A 23374-nucleotide genomic window follows, 5' to 3' on the forward strand; every position below is an offset into this window, starting at 1 on the left:
TTTGTTTTTTGTTAAGTTGCCTAATAATTATGCACAGTAATAGTCACCTGCACACACAGATATCCCCCTAAGATAGCTAAAACTAAAAACTACTTCCAAAAACATTCAGCTTTGATATTAATGAGTTTTTTTGGGTTCATTGAGAACATGGTGGTTGTTCAATAATAAAATTATTCCTCAAAAATACAACTTGCCTAGTAATTCTGCACTCCCTGTATGACAGTTGCCAATCCACGTGCATGGTGCTGACCTGTGAGTACAGGTCCCACTAAAGAACACCAGGTCCTCATGGAGTCTGTTTCTGACAGTTTGGTCAGAAACATGCACATCATCAGCCAGCTGGAGGTCATTTTGTAAGACTCCTGTTGTGCTCCTCGCGTAAAGGATTTAGATTCCGTTACCACCTGCAAGATTGTTCCCTTTCAGTGCACGTGTTGTCCCTTTTCATTTGTACCAGAGCAGGTGGAATGGATCCACAAAAGTTTAAGTTTTCTGATGTTTAACTGATTTTGTCCTATAAACAGTCAGCTAAACCTAAGCCTCAGTGTTGTGTTTAAGAACTGCCAGCAGGGGGAGCCAGTGCATAAAAACGTCCTTCCTTTGAACAAATCAGCTCTATTGTATTGTTTTCTTTATTGCAATAAATGTAAGAAAGAACATAGTGAGTCCAACACACCTTATAAGTTGTACTTTTAGCTTTTCTTTTTTTTTTATTTCAGTCTCGGCAGTGAAAATCTGCATTCATAAAAATACAAGTTCTAAATCCAAACGCTGAACAAAAGTATTTTAAACACACTGCTACTATAAACAATGATCGCAGCCAGCGCACAGACACTTAAAATAACGGAGCAGCAGTAACTAAACATTACCAGTGATACGGATCCAGCAATAATCACAAAACAAGATGCTCTGGAGTGATTGGATCATAACAAACAACATAGTAACGCAGTGAAAACTACCATTGCAAAATCTTGATGATGTCTAACGTTTTTAATTATTCTCAAGCAGTCATTTTAGTCCTGTTTTTTTAAGACACAATAAAAGCCTCAGAAGGGGAAACGTACAACAGGCAACCATACACATGCAATCATGTTCTCGAGTGTTTTTATGTGAACACCTAAACTTTGGACTGTTTCTACTATCTACTCCATTCCTGTGTCAACTCTAAAGCATCGCAGCGCACACCTCAAAAGTGTCAATCTAATCTAGACCTCTTCAGCTACACTGCCCTGCACTGCAAAGACAGATTTTTATGTTTTGTTTTTTTTTCTAAACGCGTCTGGTCTGTGTTGCGGCAGTGCTATTTCGTCTAACTACTGTCTCTCGTTCATCCTGAGGAGACTCTGGAAAATTTCCTGTCACTCCTTAACCTGTGAAAAAAAAATAGCAAGTCTTCTTTTTCACGTCTTCCCGGGACCACCATCGATGTTTTCAAATCAAATTTACCCGTCGGCTGAACACGAAAAACAAATCTCCAGGAACATTATAAAGGAAATACATTCAGAAGTATCATGCTAAGGCAGTTTTTTGAGTTATAGGCCTTCCCTTGTCTTTAGTGGGCCTGTCTTACCTCACACTCCCTCATCCTGTCTCAAGAGGGAGACTATTTTTGGACCACATCTGTATCACAAGTGTGCACGCAAGAAAAAGCGTTCTTTGTGCGCACAGGTTTCTTGTCTGTGCCTCCCCGCCAGCACAGCCAGCAGGTCACTACAAATCAAAATAAACCAGATATCCATCACATAATCAAACCTCCCTTGAAAAGCAAAAGGTTATGAACATTTTCCCCGTTCCAAACAACACCTCTTTACACACTGGTGTCATTACGTATTATTATAAACACTGACTTGATATTCGTATTGTTATTTAAGAGAATAGCCCTTATTCTCTTGGCTATCAAAAGTATCAGATATGAACATTAAAGACCTCCAGACGTGCTCATTAACAACAGATCCACTGTAATGGGTTTCTAGTTGTTAAGGCTGTGTCCACTGTGTGTGAACTTATCTTGTTTGTGCCTCACGTGTTAAGAACAAATACAGAAAGGACAAAGCTTCATTCAGTTCAAGTCTCCGGAGACAACACTGCCCCCTGCTCCTTTAAAATAGACATTACTCAGGGAGGTGGAAAGGAGAAACAGGGAGATGGGAGTGCTTTGGTCCATAAAAGAAAAGAAAAATCATCAGGAACTAGATGCCCGCTCATGCTCCAGGGGTACCGGCTTGCTGGGCCATGAGAGGGTCTCCGCCATCCGCGTCGTCCTGCACGGGAGTGGTCTCATGCTCTGCTGTGATAACAATGGTGTTTTCATCTACAAGCTCACAGGTGGGATTGGAGAAAGCCGACAGGGGCAGGGTGATCCTCTGCATCTCACGCTCATAGACCCGCTGCTCATGCTGCTTCTTCAGGTCCCGACCCCTAAAGGCAAACACAAAACATAGATCGGTTATGATATCTCTTTATATATAGTTAACCCTCAAAAGATGAATCTGCAATAACTGATTTTTCTAAATGGATTTTTGTTAATTAACAGTAGCATTTGTTCATTCTCCCTTTTAACTCTTAGCTATCATGCAAACAACCAATCACAGTCAAGTCTTGTTTTGTTTTCAGCATCATGAAAATATCTATCATTCGCATGCACTCAGAAGCCTTGTCGCTGATCCTACACACTGTATTTCTGGGCGTCACCCGAGGCAGCATATTCACGATAAGGGTCTTCAGAGAGCATACTGTACGTAGATAACACAGCCTGTTACACCAAGCGCTGCATTGTCAGCAGTGGGACAGATGGCCAGAGGAACCCAGAACTCACAAGCTGGCAGGGAGTTTATCTACTCCAAGGCAATGCAGCGACGGGAAGCAGCACGAGGTGACCTTCTGCTGATCTGAAGCCAAAACAGGCCAATATACGCCTATCTGCCTGCTCCTGTGCTGTCTTTGCTCTGCCTTGAAACACTTTATATCACCACAAAGTCTTTAGACTTCTCACAAATTTCCATTTCTTTTCAGGACCAGAGGGTTAGCGATACACGAGATGTAAAAAAAAGATTACTTGTACTTAATGCTACAAAATGAATCAGTGCACTCCTGGAGGTAATCCAAATGGATGGTGTTTGGGGTAGAAGGGAAGCCTCGAGGGGATTGGTTTCCTTGTCAATAAGCTATCTATTCCCACTGCAGGCTGTTTCCACTGGGATATAGTGTGCAATCTTTGCCTGGAGAAGTCTGGGGTGAAATCTTTCCTCAGCTCTTCTTTTAGGTGGCATAAGATAATGCAGAGTCAGTCAAAGACAGCGAATTGCAAAGAATGTAAGCATGTCTCCCACTCATCAAACTCATTACTGGTGGTGATGCTGCCAGTGTATGCTGAGGCCACTTATAAACCCTTTGACATAATATGCTTCTCCTCCTTATTAGTAATCACTTCCTAATAATAGAAAACGAGGACGGGGCAGCGCTAATCAGATAGGACAGCCCAACACAGATCCGGGAGGGCATTTTGTGTTTGCCAAAGGGAACCCGAGTTCCCTCTTTCGTAACATCGGGGCTAACGTTTTGCACGTTACATAACTGTACGCTTCCTGTCCCATTCAGCCCCTCCTGCTTAAAATAAACTGCAGGCATTTCATTTCATGCCACGTTTGCCCTCATGTTCTGTTGTGGTTTTTGTGAGAAAGCTCATAAAACTGCTGCCTTGCTTCTGAGAAGAACAACAGAGACCATCGGTAGGGAATCTGTTTAATAGTCGATGGCCTAAACTTAAGAGTACGCCGATGACACGTGATGTCGTGTGAATGAATCATTCCGGTATTTCTCCTCCACCTTTCAAAGCTATCAAAAACACTACAAGCCGGTTTAAACTGGACGATGCAACTCTGAAGGATCGCATTTTGGCTTTATCTCACATCTAAGTAGCTCACCATCCATGAACAGACAATCCTGAACATCCTCATGCACACAAATCCCTCTGATACTGAACCAGCTGGCCTGCTGTGAGTAAGATGCTCACCTCTTATAGAAGTAGCCCAATGTGATGCCCACTCCAAGGACGATTATAATCCCCATCATGATGATAGCAAGGACATATCCTGAAAAACAAAAGGAGAAGAGGAAAATGGTTAAAACAGAAGATACAGATATATAAGAAAGACTTTCAGCTCCTTTAAAAACTAAACTGTGTAATTTATAATTAAAACGTATTCAAGCTGCAGGTTTGTGCACAATGCCAGCATCATACATGTTTTTAAAGTACAAAAAAGCACAGCATACCAATAGCGCCAAGGTCCTTCTTCTTTTTTGGTCCTGTATGAACTCGCTGGCTGATCCCCATCACTGGCTGCAGAGCTGGAACATCTCCCCGCGAAGCTTTGGCTGGCTGAGCGCTCTCTGTGGAGGGAGTGGTTGCTTTTGTACTGAGGGATTCAGTCTTTGCTGGTATGGAAGAGTATTGTTCTAAACATACAGCAAAACAACCTTTTAGTGGTCTTTCCCCAAGTCATGTTTTGCCATATAACAGAAGTAATAGGTTGTTTTTTTTGGCCATAAAAAAACTTTTTAGTATACTGAGGATGCTTGCTAATCTGTGAAGGCACTATTAATGCTAAACATTGCACAGTGACGTGTAATGTAAAAGTAGTAACAGTCGTTTTGGAGAAACATATGCTGCCATTCCAGAATGTGAAGTCATTGCATGTTTGAAAAGGCAATTCCAATGAACATCCTGCAAAAACTACAGCAGCATGTCTGCGTAGTAAAACACTCTGGGTCTGAACCTGGAGTTTTTCCATTTCCTACCTTTTATCTCTACTTTTACATGAAGTAGTTCACTTTGGCAACCCTAACCCAAGAATATGTATTTATGCTTTTAAAACCTAATATATAGTTTTATTCTTTAGTGTGTGGCGGTACTTCAATTTGACCAGAAGTGGACCATGTGGTGTCCAATTACTGCTGGTCCAACAACATTACCGCTGACGCAAAAACAGCGGTAATGTTGTGGCATGACGAAAGCTCTGAGATTTCTCTCAACAAACTGTTGGGATGTAAATCAATAGGGGACTGACGAGCACGTGCCTTTTGGGTTGTTTTTTTCCAATGTACCAGACACAAACAAGCCCAGCACAGCCAACTGCCACTCCAACAGATGACAATGTCTGCTCTTTAAATCTTTTGTTCTCCGTTTCCTCCACAGAACTTGTTTATCAACTCTGCCCCAGTTAAAGGGCAGGAAGTCATAAACTGATTCAGCCAATTAGCTGCTGTCTCCGTGGGAAAAACCTCTCCTCTGTGCCAATAAGCTCGGTGCTGGGCGTGGTCAACGGCTTTTCCCAAACAGAAGTTTGAGACGCGTGCGCTGGTGCTTTGTTATTGTATGACTTTTGTTGGCTCCCCAGAAGAGACGGAGACAAAGGTCACGCGAGATTCCTCAGAGTAACTTAACAGCGCCCAGCTGACCTACTACACTCTTAAAAGCAAGTCATCACTGATCCATCTGCAATGAGACTGGAACAAGTTTTAGACATGTGCTAGATGGAAACTTTGTTTTTTAAGTGATAAGAGTTTCCAACTTGGCTGCACACTTTTTGCATTGACTAATAAGTTTTACCTCAAGCTGAGAAGCTAGAAAACATCATTATTAGCAAAAAAAACAAAAAACAAAAAAAAAAAACCATTTCTACTGCAAGGCCAGACAGTGCAGCTTATTTTTGGCCATGTTTCTACAAATGTCGAATTTGTTGTGCAAATGGCAGTTGTACTGTGCATACAACTCGTATAGTATTAATAATTACCGCTGTGTATAGGGTTTACCAACCTTTGCATGTCTCAAGTGCACAGGATTCTCTCTGAATTGCTCCATCTGGGCCAGCAATGTAGCACCAAGGCCTCTCAGAGGCGTCTGGGTTTCGGCAGTAATTGTGATCTCCAACACCTACGGGAGGAATGATAAAAAAAATAGCATGTGTCTGATACCATGCCTTGTAGAAATAAAGGCCAATCTTTACATGTCTGTCCCCACTGTGTGGATTCATTAATCATTAACACTACTTCATCACAGTACAATGAACGGCCTGGTATGAGCACAAACAAAGGAAAAGAGCAACTGGTGCATAAAATAGGCCACTTAACACCATCAACAGGCACAGATGCTGAAAATTCACATCTTTTATTGTATTTCACAGCCTTTCCTCTGATTTTGCCATGTCAGCACCTCAGCCAAGATGTTCCATGCTGTTTGTTATCCAGCACGGAAACTGTTGTGCCCAATAACTGTGGGCATTTCAAATCTGACTTCATTTTAAGGGGGGCATTAGATCTAATATAATTTTGTACCTTTTTCTGAATCTGGATGGATTGTAACATCATAGTCCCTTGTAGTATTGGTCCAGATTAGGCAGCTCAGACCTGAGGAGGAGTTCTGTTGTTCTCCTCTGTAGTCCACACCATGGGATCTCACGCAGTCTGAGCGAAACAGCAAAACAACAAGTGAGCGCAAGACATGAACTTATTTGTGCAAAGAAAACGAAAGGATAGAAAAATAATATAAACATTCACTCGGAGCACAGCTTTTAGAAAAACAAAAAAAGAAAGAGGAATTCAACACACACATACATAAAAATCAGTCTATAAAGCACAAGTTTACCTTTTTGGTCTCCATTTGATGCCCTGCTCTCCACCAGAGCCACGCTCAGGAAAACAACGTGCAAAGAGAAAAACACTTTGCAGAGCTGACGGGCTGATTTCACAGACAGCATTTTCCCTCTACACCAAAAATGTATATATATATATATTTCAATATATACAAAGTGTTTCCGATGGAGGACGAGCCTGTGCTGGATTCAGACACACTGCCCCTCTTGCTGCAGTCCCAGCCCTTGTTTTTGTCAAGACGAGCTCTCAGCTTACTTCGTAAACAGCCTTCTGCGGTGGAGGCGGTGGTGGTGGAGGAGGAAGAGGTGTCCTTTGCAGTGCAAACCTCAAGGTCCTAAAGCCTCACCAGATTCCTATGCAACGCACACACACACACAATGAACATGCACAATGAAGAGCATACCCTGAAAAATAATACGTGCAGCCTTGATAAGAGATTGTTTTGCTTAAGCTGTGAGGAGAACTTATTTCCCCCCCCCAACTATCAAGCCTCGATCCTGTTCCTTAACCAAGACTATTTTCCACACTTACAGCCTTTTCTCTGGTTTCCTATAAATAGCTGCTCTACTTTTCCATTTCCATGAAAAAAAAAATTAAAACTTTTCCATTTTTAATCCCTCTCCAACTGCAAGGTCTTATCTGGCTCTAACTACTTGGTGCATTTATCCAAACTCCCTCTTCCTGTTTCCCATGCTTCCTCTCCACCCCAGGAGGCTTTCTTTTTTTTTTTCCCCTCCCCCCTTGTTTTGTTCTTTTTTAGGTGGATATTGTCAGAAGTTGACTCTGCTGAACCTAATAAAGCAGGGCTGCCAGTTGTCTCTTCCTGTGCACAGGGAGCTGTATGCTCAAAGCAGAGTGGAGGCCTGTGCCATTGTTGGCTGACTAATAAAGAGGGCAGCCAACCCGTGACTCAGTCAATGTTCACTCTGCCACTTTTCAAATATATGCTTACTCAGTTTTCAGGCAATCACCAGAGCAAACAGTGAACATGTGTGCCGTACACTCCAGTACACTCTGGCCTCTCTGGATCTAATCATTTTGTCTCATTGAGACTATCTATGTCATAAACACTTGCACTTTTTATCAGCACGACTTTCTCCAGAAATGAGCTGCTGTAAAGAATTCTCCTAAGAAATTTCTCTCCATCGTGGTAAGGAATCAAAAAGTCAACATGACCATTCGATTATAGTTTCTCCAACCTGATGAGGAAGACTTCCTTACCTTCAGAAATGTGTCTGAGCCCTATCTGAAATCGACTAAATTATAATAAATATGCCTTGTTGGAGATTAAATGAAAGAAATCTGTGAAAACACATGTTGGCATTGTCTGCATTCATCTTTGTTCTCCTCCACAGAGACCTGCTGCGCTAAATGTTCACGTTAAAAGGCTAAACTTCCTGAAATGTTCCAGCTCATGCATATAAATTAAACAATTAAACTGCTAAATCTGAGTGATCTGAAGCTTTAGGCTGTGTAAGGTTGACCATTCACATTGACAATCCAGATGCCTGTGCCTAATATTTGATGATTTAAAGGTTTGGAAAATGATAGTAAGCAGCACTAATCATATTAATGACTAACATTTTTCCAAAGTATCACCCTTAAAAAAGTTCTTGATTATATAAACTGCATAAGCTTTTTTTTTTTTTTTTTTAAATCAAGATACAAGAAGCTGTCATTTCAGATTTCATATAAGATTTAAGTCATTATAAAAAGAAAACAAAACTAAGTGTGGGTATTTTCTCACTGCAAACGCAAAGATCAGCTGGGTCCCTGTGGTAGAACAGTGGAAAAACATGACGTCCAAACAGTGCAGTGCACACACGTCAGTATTTATTTACACATCACATAAAAGGGGCTTCGCATACATGGTCTTGTTTCACGTTGCCATAGTTAATCATTTCATTACCAAGGGCACGGGCTTACTGAGAACCCAGAGACTGTCAGTCACAAAGGCCGACAGAGGCTTTTCTTGAAGCAGATGGTCATTTTCCAGTTTCATGCACACTTTGCCTCCAGGAGGAAATCTCTAACCATCATGACCTTAAACTCACTTCTCATACTTTGTTTTCAAGTTTAAGGGGAATAAAGGAGCGTTCAGTCAAAAAAACACAATTAAAATAGCTTTTCATTAAAAGTACACTTTTATTTTCAGGCATGTGAAAAAGCTTTCAAGAGTTAAAATAACAAGATTATTAAAAAGTAGGAAAGTAAAGTGTGTTTAAAACTAAGGAAGGGAAGCATGGTTTTGTTTTTATCTGCAGCTGCAAGCTGTAGGCACTATTTAAACTCTTAAAGGATTCTAGATAGAATGATTATGTTTGTCCAAATATGGCCCCCACACTTGTGTTCTCCTGCTTCCATTATTTAAAATGAGCCGGTATCAACACGGCCCACACGGTTTCCTTTGAGGCTCATGCTAATCTCACAGTACTCAGGTGTGGATTTTGCCATGGCTCATAGAAGACACATTGCATAAGTTTAATCTACGAGCCATTAATACAAGCTTATAGTCATTACTGTTGCATAACCTAGATGCACACAAGTGCAGCGCTTCATATATGCACAGTGCAAGCACATATAGAGGTAGGTTCAGATACAAATAAACTGATAATGCTGCACTACTAATCATGTCCAATGACAGCATGTACACCCGCTTTGATGTCCCTGTTTATCTAATAACAAGAGCTGCCCATCTCAAACAAAAGCAGTGATGTAAGACTGCTCAAGTGTGCGGTCTATTGCAGGGCAACCGCCGGCTCTCAATCACATTCAAGTCCATAATCATCAGCCCTCATGTGGTTGGAAAGGGAACACTTATCCAGGCAGAAGGCCTCTAATGGAACAATAAAGCATGCACTGTATTCCCCTGGTGGGTAGCAGGCAGATAATTTCTCCAGATGCTGTTGCATTACATCACTGCATCACTCTGAGCCTCACTGCTGTCGATGCTCAGACACAGCAAACTTGTAGCTGGGAAACTGTTTATGGTGATCAAAGGCAGACCTGCTATTCTAGTGACTGTAGCTCTACAAGAAATGAACCAACCCTCAGAAAATGTTATTAAACTTTATTAAAAGGCATTGTATCATTAACATCCCTCTAGAGATTAGGAGGAGCAGCTGTTTTCTTTTTCTTCTCTTTTTTTTAAAGCATATGTTCAGTTGGCATGAAGAGCCTGGATGGTCTCTTTTCTGTAGAGCAAATATTATAATGTCCAGAAGTGGTAGCAGCTCTTACATAACCTTGTACTGCAGCATCAGGATCTGCAATACTCATTCACGTCTTGGGCCTTATACGAGTATGCCATCATCATCATTCTTCAAGTGTCTGCAGGTAATTTTATCCACAGCCACATCAGCCAAAAAGGCTCTGCTCATTGAGCGCTCTGTCGTAGTGGCAGCTCTCCAGCCACAGCAGCTGTCAAAGCAGAAGGAAAGTGGACACCGTTCTGAGTGAGTAGACTACAAACGTCCTGTAAATGCGTGTTCACGGATAAAGGATCACAAAGGTGTTGTATACAATTAGATGTTTTCAGTAGTCGGAGGAGGAAGGCAGCCCTGGTCAACAGGCCACACAGGGTGCTGTGGAAACGGGGGTCCACAAGGAGAGCCAGCCATAAGGGGGTCAATGATTCAGCTATAGAAAGAATAAATAATTGAATTATAACATTGAAAATTCACAAATATGCAAGAGTATGTATATGGCGTTTGGCATGCTAATGTGGCACCTGGCTGGACTTCTTTGCAGACTGCAAGGCCGTCTACCACCTGTGCAGCATTGTCCTGTGCCCATGAATTCAGGCTCCGTGCCAGAGAAGAGGATTGAGAGTACTTTTCAGCCATCTGTAGCAGGTAAGGCAGTACATGCACGGACATCACAGAGGGCTCTGCAAACACATTGGCCTCATCCTGCTCATACAGACTGGAACACCTGAGAGAGGGAGCAATAAGCCACACGCAGTTAATATGGTTATATGGTTACGTTTGTACAAATGCATTGATTCAGTGATGAAACGTACCCCTCCACCGAGGCATGTCTCAGCACAGATCTGAGGTCAGACTGAGGCAGGTGACACATCAGCACCTCCAGTGTGCCAGGAGCATCCCAGCACTCCTCTAGCAGCACATCCAAGAGGAATGGCAGAGCTTGATTGACCTGCATAAGGTAGACATTCCTCTGGCTTTGGCCTCTTCTTGCATGGTGGAGCACGGAGGCGAAACAAGCCGCTTTAATCCTCACCTCCTGGCTTTGGTCCTGCAGCAAGTAAAGGCCTGTGTTGATCAACCTAGGAGGGAAGGTTCAGTGTTCTGAAGTCTTGCTCATCAGAGTGCATCACCTGACGACATGCTTTGACTTCCTTAATACCTGATCATAATGGGAACCAGAGTGCTGTATTCTTTCATTGTGTGGCTCATGAGTGGCGCTCCAGCCACACACAGAGCTTCAGCGCATGCTATCCTGAGCACTTCAGGGACATCTGGGGCCCAAAGGCATTCCAAAATACCACACCAGCGCTGGATCATGGATATCTTTAGACTGATTGGCAAAAGAAAAGAAGAAAATTAGGGCTGCAGTGAGACGTACTCCAATATGGGACTTAATAAAGAAATAAAGTGGGGCAATAAAATGTGTAAAAACCTGGATTGTGGCCAATGGGACAGCAGCAGGCTAGCAGCAGAGAAAGCCTGGGATAGAAACTCTGGCCCGCCTCTCTGGTCCTCCAGGTCCCTAAGCAGCAAATCCAGACACTCAAGCAGAACTGGCTCTTCCAGTGGGGCCAAGAGTACAACACGCTGGGATGAAGCGGTATCACCTCTGGCCATCACTGCCACCAGGGCTGCAAGGTAGCTCCTGCAGTACTCCACACTGCGGCTCAACAATGCCTCCCTTAAATTTGCCTGGAAGTGGATTTGATTGTAAGACGTTCAGGTTCTTTTTTGTCTTTTAACAGATAATTTCTCTTTATTTTCAGTTTACTGAAAGCAGTGCTTATGCATTGTTACCAAATCAGATGAACAGGTTAAAAAAAACTGCTGGAAAATAAACACCAAACCACAAAAGAATCATCTTTCCCACTGTCTGCAGATATTCAGGATCTTATCGGATCTTTTTTAAAATGGGTGAGTAACACTGGCAGGAAACAATGCAGTTGGTTGATTTAGCGATAACATAACACACAAGTGATATAAAGGGAATATATCCTCAGCACGACTGTGCTAGAGTCGCCCTTTTTCCAAATTATAATAGTGTACGGGCACACCCTTTCTTTTGCCAGCTGTCAACCTCGGCTGGCATTATATTTAAGATTATCTTTGGCTCAAAGGTTTCCTCTCATTGTATTATAAGAAGGTCGTTACAAAAAAAGCTGCTCGGCTGGTTTTGGGAAAGTCTGCTTTCTCTGTGCTGCCTCAAGTGTAGGGAACAAATCACGTTTTACCTGCAGCACCCTCTGGACCACTTCTTTCAAGCCAGTCTGCCGCAAACTCTGCCCATCCAGGACCCATGCAACCAATGTGAGTCTAAGATCAGGGCTCGCTGAAGAGAAGTTCTCCCAGATTTTGCATGCCCACTGTTGATCTGCACATAGAAAGTGAATGGCTTTTTCATGGAAGGATGACATCCCAACCTGTGGAAACAGGTATAGACAGGCTCAATACAGAGCGGATTAGGCAAAAACAAAGAAAGACTTGTGGTAAAAGCAGCTGCAAATATATTTTCTGAATCAACTAGATACTGAGTGACTGAGATCAAGAGAAGAATCCTTAAAAAAAATTTAATTATATTGATAACAGTCACATTTGTGCTTATTTTATATAAAATGAAGGAGCTACATTTGCACCAGCCACATGTATCAGGCTTTGGAAGACCTTTTATGGGCCCAATAAACGGGTTAGTAATTCACACACCTGAAGACTCTGCTGAGGTGTTTGGAGGTGACGCAGGAGTGTGCTGCTGAGATCTGAAAGGTAGGTCTCACAGCAGAATCTTCTAAGAGCATCGACCACATCGAGATAGACTGCTCTCACCAGGGGGCAGCGTTGAGCTTCAGTCACCATCCACAGTGACGCTATTATCCTGCTCAGCACCTCAAACAGGTTATCTGAAGGGGTGCTGCTAATGGAAACGCAGCAGGATTTCAAAACCCGACATTCTGATGAATGAACAAAGCCCTTTGAAAGCCTGAAAGTGTGAGATGAAAGAATAAAGAGCTCTTTTAAGTCTCACCTGTTGCCGCAGAGAGCTCTTTCTAGAATAGCTTTGATCTGCAGCAGCTGTCCATGGAGCCGGTTGTGAGAGCACTGCTGCTGTGGACTGGGAAGTTGAGATGTCAGGTTGATGAGGATGTTCATGTACTCAGAGGGAGGAGTCATGGCAACCAGAGCCTTTGAGGCCATCATTCTCACACTGTAAATCGGACTGGCAGACAGCTGGAGTAAAGGAGGCAGGAAGTCTGACAAAGTTCTGGAAGAAAGGAGGAAAGCCAGGAGATTCACTTAATTAAATATTGCTCAATATTAATGTGCAACTAACATATACCAGAAATGTATAAATGAAACAAAATGCTGACCTATACAAGGAACATTTTGATGAATATACTTATTTTTATTCTTGTCAAGAATTCCAGCAAAATGAGATTGCTTATTTCTAAATGTTTTATTCTTGCTCTCAGTAGTTATGGTAGATAGCTATAGCTACATAATTACTGTGCAGACATGAGAGTAATATTGATTTTCTTATCTGACTTTAAGCAAAAAACCAAATGTGAAAACTTCCTAAAATGCCTTCCTTAAATCGCTGGTCTTCAGTGACATTGTAAAGTCACTGTAATGTTTCAATCTTACTTCTAATCAAACTGTTTAAGAGAAATGTAAACATTACACACTCTTCTGAGTCTTGAACACCGGGCTGGAGTTGGGCTAGCAGAGTGAGAACAGGGTAGAGCGAGGGTTTGAGATGTAGCTTGGCCTCATTGGGTGGACCCTCGAGGTCTTGTGCCGACCCTCTCAGCTCGCCCAGGAGGAAGGGCTGGAGTGCAGGATAGTGGAAGAAGAAGGCAGCAGGAGACATAGCATGCTGCGTGGGGCCAGCCTCTTCAGAGGTCGACCGCTGGCCGAGCATTCGTGTGCAGAGAGAACCTGGAAACAGAGGATATTTAGGGCTGAACTTAATAGCCATATTCCTCAATAATCAAAATCGGTTTCTTCTTTAAAAGGAAACTGAGGTATTTCTGGTATTTGTACAGATATTTAAAAATGGAGAAAACACAGTAACAGTCATGATGAAAAACTACAAATACATAGTAAAACTAAAACTCTAAATGAGTGAGTGTCTCACTGTAAAGTTGCAGAGCAGCGTTCCTCATGGCCCAGCAAGGAGAGCTGAGCAGAGTGAGTGACAAGATAGCTACATCTGACGCAAACTGAAGGATAGCTGCTCCCAAAGCCGTGCTCCGCACCAGAGCCTGCAGGGTGTGCACTGCACACACCTGTAAGAGGAAAGCACAATTATTCCACCACCTCTGCTGTTTTTTGTTTTGTCTTTTTTAATTACAAAAACCAACATCTTCCCTCTGTAGCTACGCACCTGTGGCAGGTCCAACGTTTGGTCCCAGTCATCATTTAGAGGAGTTCTGGCTGTTTCCAGCAAGGTTTGCATACTGTGGGCTAACAGTGGTCTTGCTTTACTCGCTTCTTCTGCAGACAAAATGCACAGGATCAGCATAGGCAACCCCGCAGCCCGCCGGGTCACAGATGTAGAACGAAGACACTGAACAACCTGCAGTCCCTGTAAACAGAAACGAGTGGAAAAACTCAATCTAAAAGCCAACAATCCGTGTAAAGCTTTCAACCCGGGAATGCACCATCACTTACTTTTTTCAGCATTTGGGCTGGGATATCCCTGAGCTCTGGATCACTGCTGCTCAATAGAGAAGCGCAGAACTTTGTGAAACCTATACAACATCCCTCTACTGCCCCCTGGTGAGGAAAAAATATAGTTTCATAAAGTTTAGAACATCCAGACTCAGTGCCTCTCAGTGGGCTCTATAAAACTTACCCAGTGACGGCATTTGAGAAGAATATTCTTGAATATTTCTGCAGCTTTGATTAGATCCTGTTTTGTTAGAAGGCACTTGCTGGGTTTGGATTGTGTGAGAATTTTCTCCACCAAAGAGCCTAAAAATATTCCTATTTCCTAATCAGAAAACAAATAATGCACATTTATCAAAGTGGTAAAAACATCTTCAACGTTCAGCAATCAGTTTGTGCATCTACATCTACAGCTATACCTTGAGGGAGACCCAGCAGCAGGTGAGAACAAGGCTGTGCTCTTCAGAGAGCAGGACACACTCCTCTCCCTCTGCCTGGCCACCTGCAGATGTTTGGGCTATCAGAGAGCTGATGGCATTTCCCATATCACAAAAGGAAGGCGGTGCATCTAGGACGAGACAGAGTAATTTCTCGAGAGGTGTAGAAATAAATCTCAACTAAGTGAGAAGTGTTTCTGCAGACTGTTCTGTTACCCTTCTCGCTGGCACATGCTTCCGGATCTCCGTAAAGAACACCGAGCAGCAGCAGAGAGATGTTCTCCAGCAGGCCCAGCACCTCCATGTTCAGACTGGGGTCAAGTGTGTCATATACACTGTTGGGTGTCTCAAGCAAACACCTCTGAAGAGCACTTAGAGCACCTGCAACCCAATTCGTGACAGGATTTAAAGGACTGAAACTTTTTTTGAGGTTTATCTTAAATGTCTCTCAGTCTCACCATGTATAGGCTTTTCTCTGGCAGCAAGCATCATGTCTGCCTTGGCTGTTAGATAGTGCTCCTCGAGCTCCTTCACCAGGACTTTAACCATGCAGAAGGCCTTTGAGTTACTTTCCCTACTGTTCAGCCTGCAGCCCTCACACTGGTGTTTTGATCTACAGTGACAAAAAAACGGAAATTAATTTTCTTCCTGGTGTCCCCAGAAAAAAAAAAACGGCACAATGGATCCGATCGTCACACCACAGTGAATCTAAATAGTCCAATCAGTCCAACAAAATATACAACGAATAAATGTCATCAGTGAGAATGAAGCTGTTTTTAAGCAGTTTGTTCCAGTTTGATGTACATTACAATTATCAATGCTAAAAACAAAGCTCTGTTTTTATGTAAAACATTGCATGTCTGGTTTCATAATACTGTGTCTCCTTAGTTCATATTACCTGTGAATACAAACAAGTATTTTCAAGCCACAAAAGTTTCTTATATAGAAGACTAAACTGCACGCCATCCTTTCTGCACTGTTCTTCAATGAGCAGTGGCAGCTCTGTTTTGAGTGAGCTGGCTCTTATTAAGCGTGAGGTGAGAACAAAGCTTCTGGTACGTCTGTAAATTTTTAAAAAATCACATGTTCTTCTAGTGGAAATGTCTTTTTATTTTAGCAACTATATTACTAATCTGAGTTAACCCTGATTTATGTTTTTTCACAGAGTTTGGGTGTTCAGTAACTTCCCCTGCCAAAGAAATCTCACTACCTGTGAAGCATTTTCTAAAGTTCCTTTGTATTATCAGCAGGCAATGCAAACTGTTCCTTTGACTGCCAACTGCATCTACACAATCAGGAGTTTATGGACCTACAGCATCATTTAAAGAATCTTATCATTTCAATTCTCCAAAAGCAAGAAAAGTACTGTAGCATTGGGAATGCTACAGTATTGTGCAATAGTGACATATTGCAGGGGACCAAAACACACCACTCTCTAATAGACTGCAACTCTTAATTAATCAACAGCTTGTGCTTTGAATCCACATGCCAAAAAAAAGAAATATAATAAGAACGACAGCCTTTAGAGAGCAGTTCTTACTTCTGAAGGAGGATCTTCATCATCAGTGCTCCCATTTGGGCCTCCTGCACCCGGGGACTGCATAGAAGCTGTTTAGTTCTCGTATGCAGCACTTCAGTGAGATCATCTAGAAAACTGGGTGGAAAAAATCTCAACAATAACCCAGCAGCGAGCTCCCGAATCTGGGGGGGGGGATTCCTTACATTCAGCTTCGATTGATTTAAACCAATTAAAATTTCAAGGTAAGAAACGGCATCTCTACCTCATTTGTAGCATCTTCCAAACAGCTGAGAAGTACTAGCTGTTTCGTCCTGCAGAAGAAATCCCACTGTCCTCTCTGTCTGGCACAGCTAATGAGAGAACTGATATTTGCTGCAAACATGTTCCACAGATATCATTAAAAGCCAAAAAACAGGAGGGAAAAAATCTGTTAAGTGTAGAATATCAGCATCACATTTTCCAAACGTACCCGGAGGTTGTCCCTTCTTCCTGTCTGGGCTCCAGGTGTCTGTGCAGGTCTCCAGCACTGCTGAGAGCAACAGCAATGCCGTCTTCTTTCTCTGATAACTGTGTCCTGGTGCCAGATAGGTGTATGGAAGCTGACTCAGCCATTCCACAAATCCTATATGACATATGAAAAGAAGAAGTCACTCACCTACGCACTGTTCAAACCTGTTTGAGACTGCCTATCAATCAGAAGAAGCTGGCTTAAAGGAACGATCGCCTTAAAGGGAGGAGAGTTTGTTTCATACAGAGGACCACCTGACTGCCCTGGTGTAGGTTAAATGGGGATTATTTTGAATTGTGAATCATGCAAAGCTACTCTAGTATAGTCTAAGGACAAAAATGGGGAACTAGAAAGGTCTCATTCAAAAATGATGATTTTCTCACCTATTCCCTGATCTAAGAGATCCTGTGTCCTTTCCGAGTGAGAGGATTCTCCTTTCTTTTTGCCCTTCTGTCCTCTGACATATGCCAAACAGCCATCTCTGATCCGAATCAGAAATTTCTTCACTCCAGCCTGAAAATGTTGGCGAAAAGGCGAGGAGTCGCAGTTTAGATTCTGAGGTATGAACGTCCTCATGATCGCCATCTCCTGCGGAGTTGGTGTGTCTTTGGTCTTCGGGCAGCAGCAGAGCAGATTGAGAGCAGCAAGTCGTACTTTGTCATCTGCAGATCCTAGAGCTAGCTGGAGGGTCTCTAAGGTGGAACTACCCTGAAGGGCCCAGAGGGAGTCTCCAGTTACAGCTCGATAAGAGCTCAAGATGCAGGCCCAGGCGTGGAGGTGACCTGGGGTGTATGGGTCCAGGGAGGCCAGCATGTGGTCCACAGCAGAGGGGAACACCTGGAAGGTGCAGGGTAATAACTGCGTTGCACTGTTGTTCTGTAGAAGAGGCACTTCAGATGTCAGCGCCTCATGAAGGACAGATTGCCAACGCCGTGCCCAGTGACTCGCCAGATCCAGCTCCGCGTGTGAAGAAGAGCCATCACACAGCTCTCGCCTCTGCTGCTGGATCAGACTTTTATAAAGCTCTGACCCACACGGTGCCAGGTGATTGGTAGACAAGCACTTCAGGAGATGACTGGATATTTCAGGACACTGATCCAGCAGCTGAAGACAGGAAGGGCAAAAGAAAGACAGAAAAAGTAAACAAAGACATGGCCAATAATGACTAGCTCACAACATTAATTAACACTGTAACTGCCTTTAAATTCTCACCTTGTCAGTACCCAGATACGGCAGCAAGGCGCACAGGCGATGATACTTAGCTTTGGCTTCCCAAGGTAGCTTCATTATTCGCTCGAGCAGAGTAAGATAAAGAGCCCTCTTTGTGTCACAGAACTGTTTACAGTCCATCTCATAGAGATCCAGCAGCAGAAAAAATGCACTGCGAGCAGTTTCTGACACCCCGTCCACCTGCAAACACACAGTACGACAACCCTGGCTGTAATATGACTTTATTATTCCAACATCAAAATGGGCTACAGGGCCAGACCTTTGCCACATCTGGGTCAGTCTGACCACTTGTCACTGTTTCTAATCCCTGCATATGCCCCCCTCAAGAAAACTGCTCTTACCATCACAAAGAATATTACCATATGGCCAGAGGGTGCCTCTCAGCAGCTGCAGGACTGTTTTGACAGGACTAACTGGGATATCTTTGAACATCAGGACTTGGAAATGTTCACAGACAGTGTCCTCTGCTATATAAAACACTGCATAGGCACTGTTACAGCAGTCAAACGGATCCGGGCTTATCCCAACCAAAAGCCCTGGATGACCCGGGAGGTCAGGCAGCTGCTGAAGGAGAGGAACATTGCGTTCAGGTCTGGCAAAAGGGATTACTACACCACAGCCCGATCCAACCTGAAGAGAGGCATCAGAGAGGCAAAGGGGGACTATAGGAGGAGGATTGAGGACCATCTGAAGAGTAATACCAGCTGGCAGGTGTGGCAAGGCATCCAGCACCTAACCAACTATAAGATCAATCTCGGAGCTGCGGACGGTGACCTGGAGCTGGCAGAGGAGCTGAATATCTTCTTCGCCCGCTTTGAGACCAGGGTACCGGAGGTATTGGAGCCACAGCAGCAACACGCCACCCATAGCAGCACCACCCTCACCCTGGAAGAGCACGAGGTGAGGCGCATGCTGCAGGCTGTTAACCCGAGGAAGGCGGCGGGTCCTGATGGTGTGCCAGGTCGAATATTGAGGGATTGTGCAGAACAGCTGGCTGGGATCTTCACCAGGATCTTCAACAAATCCCTCGCACAGGCGACTGTCCCACTCTGCCTGAAGTCCTCCACCATAGTCCCCTTGCCTAAGAAGCCCCACATCACCGGCCTGAATGACTACAGACCGGTGGCACTCACCCCAGTGGTAATGAAATGCTTTGAGAAGCTGGTCCGCAGACACATCACAGCAGCCCTGCCCCGCAGCCTGGATCCACACCAGTTTGCCTACAGAGCAAACCGATCCACGGAAGACGCTGTAGCCACAGCACTCCATGCTGCATTAACTCACCTGGAAGAGCATGGTAGCTATGTGCGGATGCTCTTCGTGGATTACTGCTCAGCTTTTAACACCATCCTTCCACACAAACTGGTGGCCAAGCTACAAGACCTGGGGCTTCCATACAGCACCTGCATGTGGATCAACAGCTTCCTCTCGGGCCGTAGACAGCGAGTCAGAGTTGGCCATCACACATCCTCAGCCCTGAGTCTCAGCACTGGCTCACCCCAGGGCTGTGTGCTCAGTCCACTGCTCTACTCTCTCTACACACACGACTGCACTCCTCGCCACCACAGCAACATCTTTGTGAAATTTGCAGACGACACCACAGTGGTGGGGCTCATTTCCAAGGGAGACGAGTCTACGTACAGAGACGAGGTGGAGCAGCTGACGTCATGTTGTAAGGCCAATAACCTCCTCCTCAACACTTCAAAAACCAAAGAACTCATAATAGATTTCAGAAGGAAAAAGGCAGAGATCCAACCACTATTCATAAATGGGGACTGTGTAGAAAGGGTGGCAAGCTTCCGCTTCCTGGGAGTCAATATAGAGGAGAACCTTTCCTGGAGTGTGAACACCTCCGAGCTGCTGAAAAAGGCCCAACAGAGACTGTACTTCCTGAGAATTCTCAGGAGGAATAACATCACACAGAAACTGCTGGTGTCCTTCTACAGAGCCACCATTGAGAGTGTTCTAACTTACTGCATATGCATCTGGTACACTAGCTGCACAGGGGCTCAGAGGAAAGCACTCCAAGGGATCATTAACACCGCCCAAAAGATCACTGGCTGCCCTCTCCCCACACTGGAAGTTCTACACAATGCCCACTGTTTTAAAAAGGCCCAAAACATCATAAAAGACACCTCACATCCTGGCCACTCCCTGTTCGAACTGTTGCCCTCAGGGCAATCAGAGCAAGGACTAATAGACTCAAACACAGCTGTTATCCAACTGCAATAACACATCTGAATACTACAAAAAAATGTCCATCACGCCACTCTTGTGTTAATCTATGCACGGTCTGAAGCATGTGTGTGGGAATGTATGTGAATGTTTTACTGTTACATCTTATTAGTATTTTAAGTATTCTTATCTATTTTATTTATTGAATTTTATTGTTTTATTTATATTTTGATATTGCTAGGGATGATGCAATGATCGGGGACCATTCTTCATTTCGTTGTTCTCGTGACAATGCCAATAAAGTTTCTGATTATGATTTATTGAGCAGCTAATATGACATCAACCAAGACAGAATATAAACAAATTTGATTCCAATTACAGTCTATTTTAAGTCTTTTGTCTATCAGACATAAAAATATACAAGACAAACATGGTTACTAAAGAATTATAGAGGAGAGGAGTAGAATATGATAGGATATTTTTTCTGCTCCCCTTTCCTCTGCCTATCCTACTCCTGTCCTCTGTAATTCTTTCCATATTGCCAATTTTGTCTATCGAAGAGTTTGAATATTAAAAACGTCCCACTTCACTTAACAATAATAGTTCTGTTCTCACCGGGCTTTCTGCATTGGTCCAGATGAGGTGAATGAGCTGCTGCAGCAGAGTGCAGTTGTCAGGAAGAAGGCGAACACATGTCACCTTCCACAGATCAGCCAGACATTCTTTCACCTTCTTCAGCCATAAGTTTAACACTGCAACAACACCTCAGGTTTATGTAGGCCACAGAAGTGTTGCAAAGCATGAACAAACAGCTTAGGCAGCAACTCACCTTCGAAGGCAAAGTAGTGACAATCCAGCTTCTCCTCGCACAAAGTAAACACCAGAGGAAACAAACCATGCAGCAGCAGGCGATTCTAAAGAGAAAAGTTTGGAAATGAAAGCAAACACAACCACAATGCATGCTCTGAGGTGGACTTCAGGTAGATTTACTTCTGGGGCGTCCTCATGTGAACTGAGCAAAATGTGAGGTCGACAGCAGGTCAGGAGACCTCTGCAAACAGCCAGTCTGGCCACTCCATCCTTCTCTGCAGGGTCGCACTGCACCCGGAGAACACCGACAGCCAGCAGCCAGGGCTCTGAGAAATAACAGGAAGTGGGAGCTATTCAGCAACGAGTGTCCACACACTTACAGTGTGCTGTAGAATCTGTGATAACACATTGTGTGCATAGTTTCTGATCAATTTTTAGACATAGTGCAACATATATTACATGTATTGGCAGATGTTCGCTTGGGTAAATATCTGTTCAAATTCCAGTGCTTGATTTGCTTCTACATTCATGTCACTGCTTCCATACCCAAGTGAGAGACCTGTAGCAGACTCCAGGCTGCAGCTCCTCCAGCTCCGTTCTCTGAGGCTGTGTTGATCAGCATGGCCACGGCGGTGCCGGCAAGAAGACGAGTGTCTCTGTTGCAGCACTGCACAACAGGACACAGTCAGCATTAAGCTGTAACAGCTGACATTTATCCCGTAAGTGAGTGATTAATTAATTCTTTAGAAACCTGTCCAAGTATTATGGCCATAAGGGTCTGCAGGATCTTTTGCACTGGGGCTCTCTGTTCCTCATCCCACACCAGAGGAGCAACATCACTGGACAACAGCTGGAATATCTGCAAACACACCTGCAGAGATTACAGTTCTCTGGTCAGTGACAGAGGTCACGCAGTAAGTTGATGATGATCCACACTGCTCCTCGCATACCTTGACTGTAATGTAGCACAGCGGTCCATCTCTCAGGGATTCTTGCTGCAGTGCGACAGGGAGTAACTCAGAAACTTTGTTCAGCATGGACATGTACGACTCTCTCCACACCTCACGGCCAACAGTGCTGTCTTCCAGGAACATACAAGCTGCAGACAGTGTGTGTATATATATATATACGCACAGGAACAACAGTTAAACACAAGTTAAAGGTGGCAACTTACTAAAAATAAATGTAAGTTTAAATTTGTTCTGACCTCTTTGCAAATCCTCAAAACACAAAATCTGAAATGAAGACAAGGTCAAAGTTGGCTGCAGTCCTTTTATGGAAATGTGCGACAAACCAAAGCGAAGTGAGGACTCTGTACCTGGTCACTGTGGACTACGGAGTGGAAACACTCACGGGTCTCTCTAAAAACCAGCTGGTGGTCCACCTTTGCTAAATGTTGCAACATCTGTTAAGGAATAAAATAAAGGTGTAAATGTGCCTTTCTGTCTTTAAGCTGCGAACAGCCACATCGGACACAAAGTAAAGCCAACCTGGTCCACTTTGCGACAAGCTGTGGAGATGCCGACCATCTGCAGCTGCGTGGATATGAGCAGCCTGACGAGAAGTGTGAGATGGTCGTTTTCTAAACCAGACAGCTGTGCTTCAGAAAGTTGTCTCAGCAGCTGGACAGCTTCCTCCAAGCAGCGCTCCTTGCATCTCTTCACGCCGCTCCTGTTCACGGAAGCGCACTTATTCAGCCAAACTTTTCAGAACAGCATGCAGTGTTTTAGAAAATAGCTATGCGTGCCTGAGGTGCAGCTGCTACCTGGACGATTCAGACAGTTTCTGAAGAAACTGCCTCAGAGTCCGGCTGACGTTCTCAGCTGCTTCATTCTCGGAGATCACACAGTCCTGCAGACTTCTCAGCAGCTCTTCAAACCCCAGCATCATCACATCGATTCCACAGTACAGATGTGTACTGTTTCCAGACTCCCAGCGAGCACGTTGATTTACAGGTCACGTGACAAGACTCTTCTTCTACTATTTTTTAGAGCAGCTGTCATCGCAGACTTACAGCCACATGCTGCCACCTAGAGGCCGAAGTGTTATTGTTGCTATCCATAGATTTTCAAATTTGAAATGTACTGGTTTGCAAAAAAAAACAAATAAGCAATTAAACAAAACAACAACAACAAAAAACCAAACAAACAGAAAAAATAGTGACAAACTTTTA

The 23374-nt window shown here is 43.8% G+C and overlaps 2 protein-coding genes across 7 annotated transcripts; both read right to left on the reverse strand.

Moving 5' to 3' along the window:
* Positions 1-677: 677 nt before the first annotated feature.
* On the reverse strand, positions 678-7488 carry pik3ip1 (phosphoinositide-3-kinase interacting protein 1). 3 transcript variants are annotated; one of them, XM_004544588.6, is made up of 7 exons: positions 7183-7485; positions 6644-7004; positions 6334-6462; positions 5816-5932; positions 4273-4455; positions 4013-4091; positions 678-2418 (listed from the first exon to the last, which is right to left on the reverse strand). In XM_004544588.6, the coding sequence occupies exons 2-7, from the start codon at positions 6753-6755 to the stop codon at positions 2202-2204; spliced, it is 837 nt and encodes a 278-aa protein (XP_004544645.1). In that variant the 5' UTR covers positions 6756-7004; positions 7183-7485; the 3' UTR covers positions 678-2201. The 3 variants fall into 3 exon arrangements, with proteins under 3 accessions (XP_004544645.1, XP_004544647.1, XP_004544644.1); XM_004544590.6 differs by having other exon boundaries at positions 4273-4389; positions 6644-7488; XM_004544587.6 differs by having other exon boundaries at positions 6644-7485.
* A 974-nt stretch (positions 7489-8462) lies between these two features.
* On the reverse strand, positions 8463-23165 carry si:ch211-225b11.4 (tRNA (32-2'-O)-methyltransferase regulator THADA). 4 transcript variants are annotated; one of them, XM_012917396.3, is made up of 32 exons: positions 22967-23165; positions 22692-22872; positions 22520-22606; positions 22409-22436; positions 22152-22300; positions 21953-22072; positions 21748-21868; positions 21382-21527; positions 21221-21305; positions 21007-21143; positions 18199-18396; positions 17370-18090; positions 16948-17100; positions 16741-16850; positions 16500-16660; positions 15418-15572; positions 15176-15340; positions 14942-15090; positions 14710-14847; positions 14526-14630; positions 14239-14439; positions 13990-14140; positions 13538-13790; positions 12880-13116; positions 12561-12768; positions 12092-12280; positions 11293-11552; positions 11020-11190; positions 10673-10939; positions 10382-10584; positions 10174-10290; positions 8463-10071 (listed from the first exon to the last, which is right to left on the reverse strand). In XM_012917396.3, the coding sequence occupies exons 1-32, from the start codon at positions 23089-23091 to the stop codon at positions 10028-10030; spliced, it is 5535 nt and encodes a 1844-aa protein (XP_012772850.3). In that variant the 5' UTR covers positions 23092-23165; the 3' UTR covers positions 8463-10027. The 4 variants fall into 4 exon arrangements, with proteins under 4 accessions (XP_012772850.3, XP_012772849.3, XP_012772848.3 ...); XM_012917395.3 differs by having other exon boundaries at positions 8463-10290; positions 12561-12765; XM_012917394.3 differs by having other exon boundaries at positions 8463-10290.
* Positions 23166-23374: the final 209 nt, after the last annotated feature.

This window comes from Maylandia zebra, linkage group LG12 (assembly GCF_041146795.1).
Source record: "Maylandia zebra isolate NMK-2024a linkage group LG12, Mzebra_GT3a, whole genome shotgun sequence".
Taxonomy (NCBI): Eukaryota; Metazoa; Chordata; class Actinopteri; order Cichliformes; family Cichlidae; genus Maylandia; species Maylandia zebra.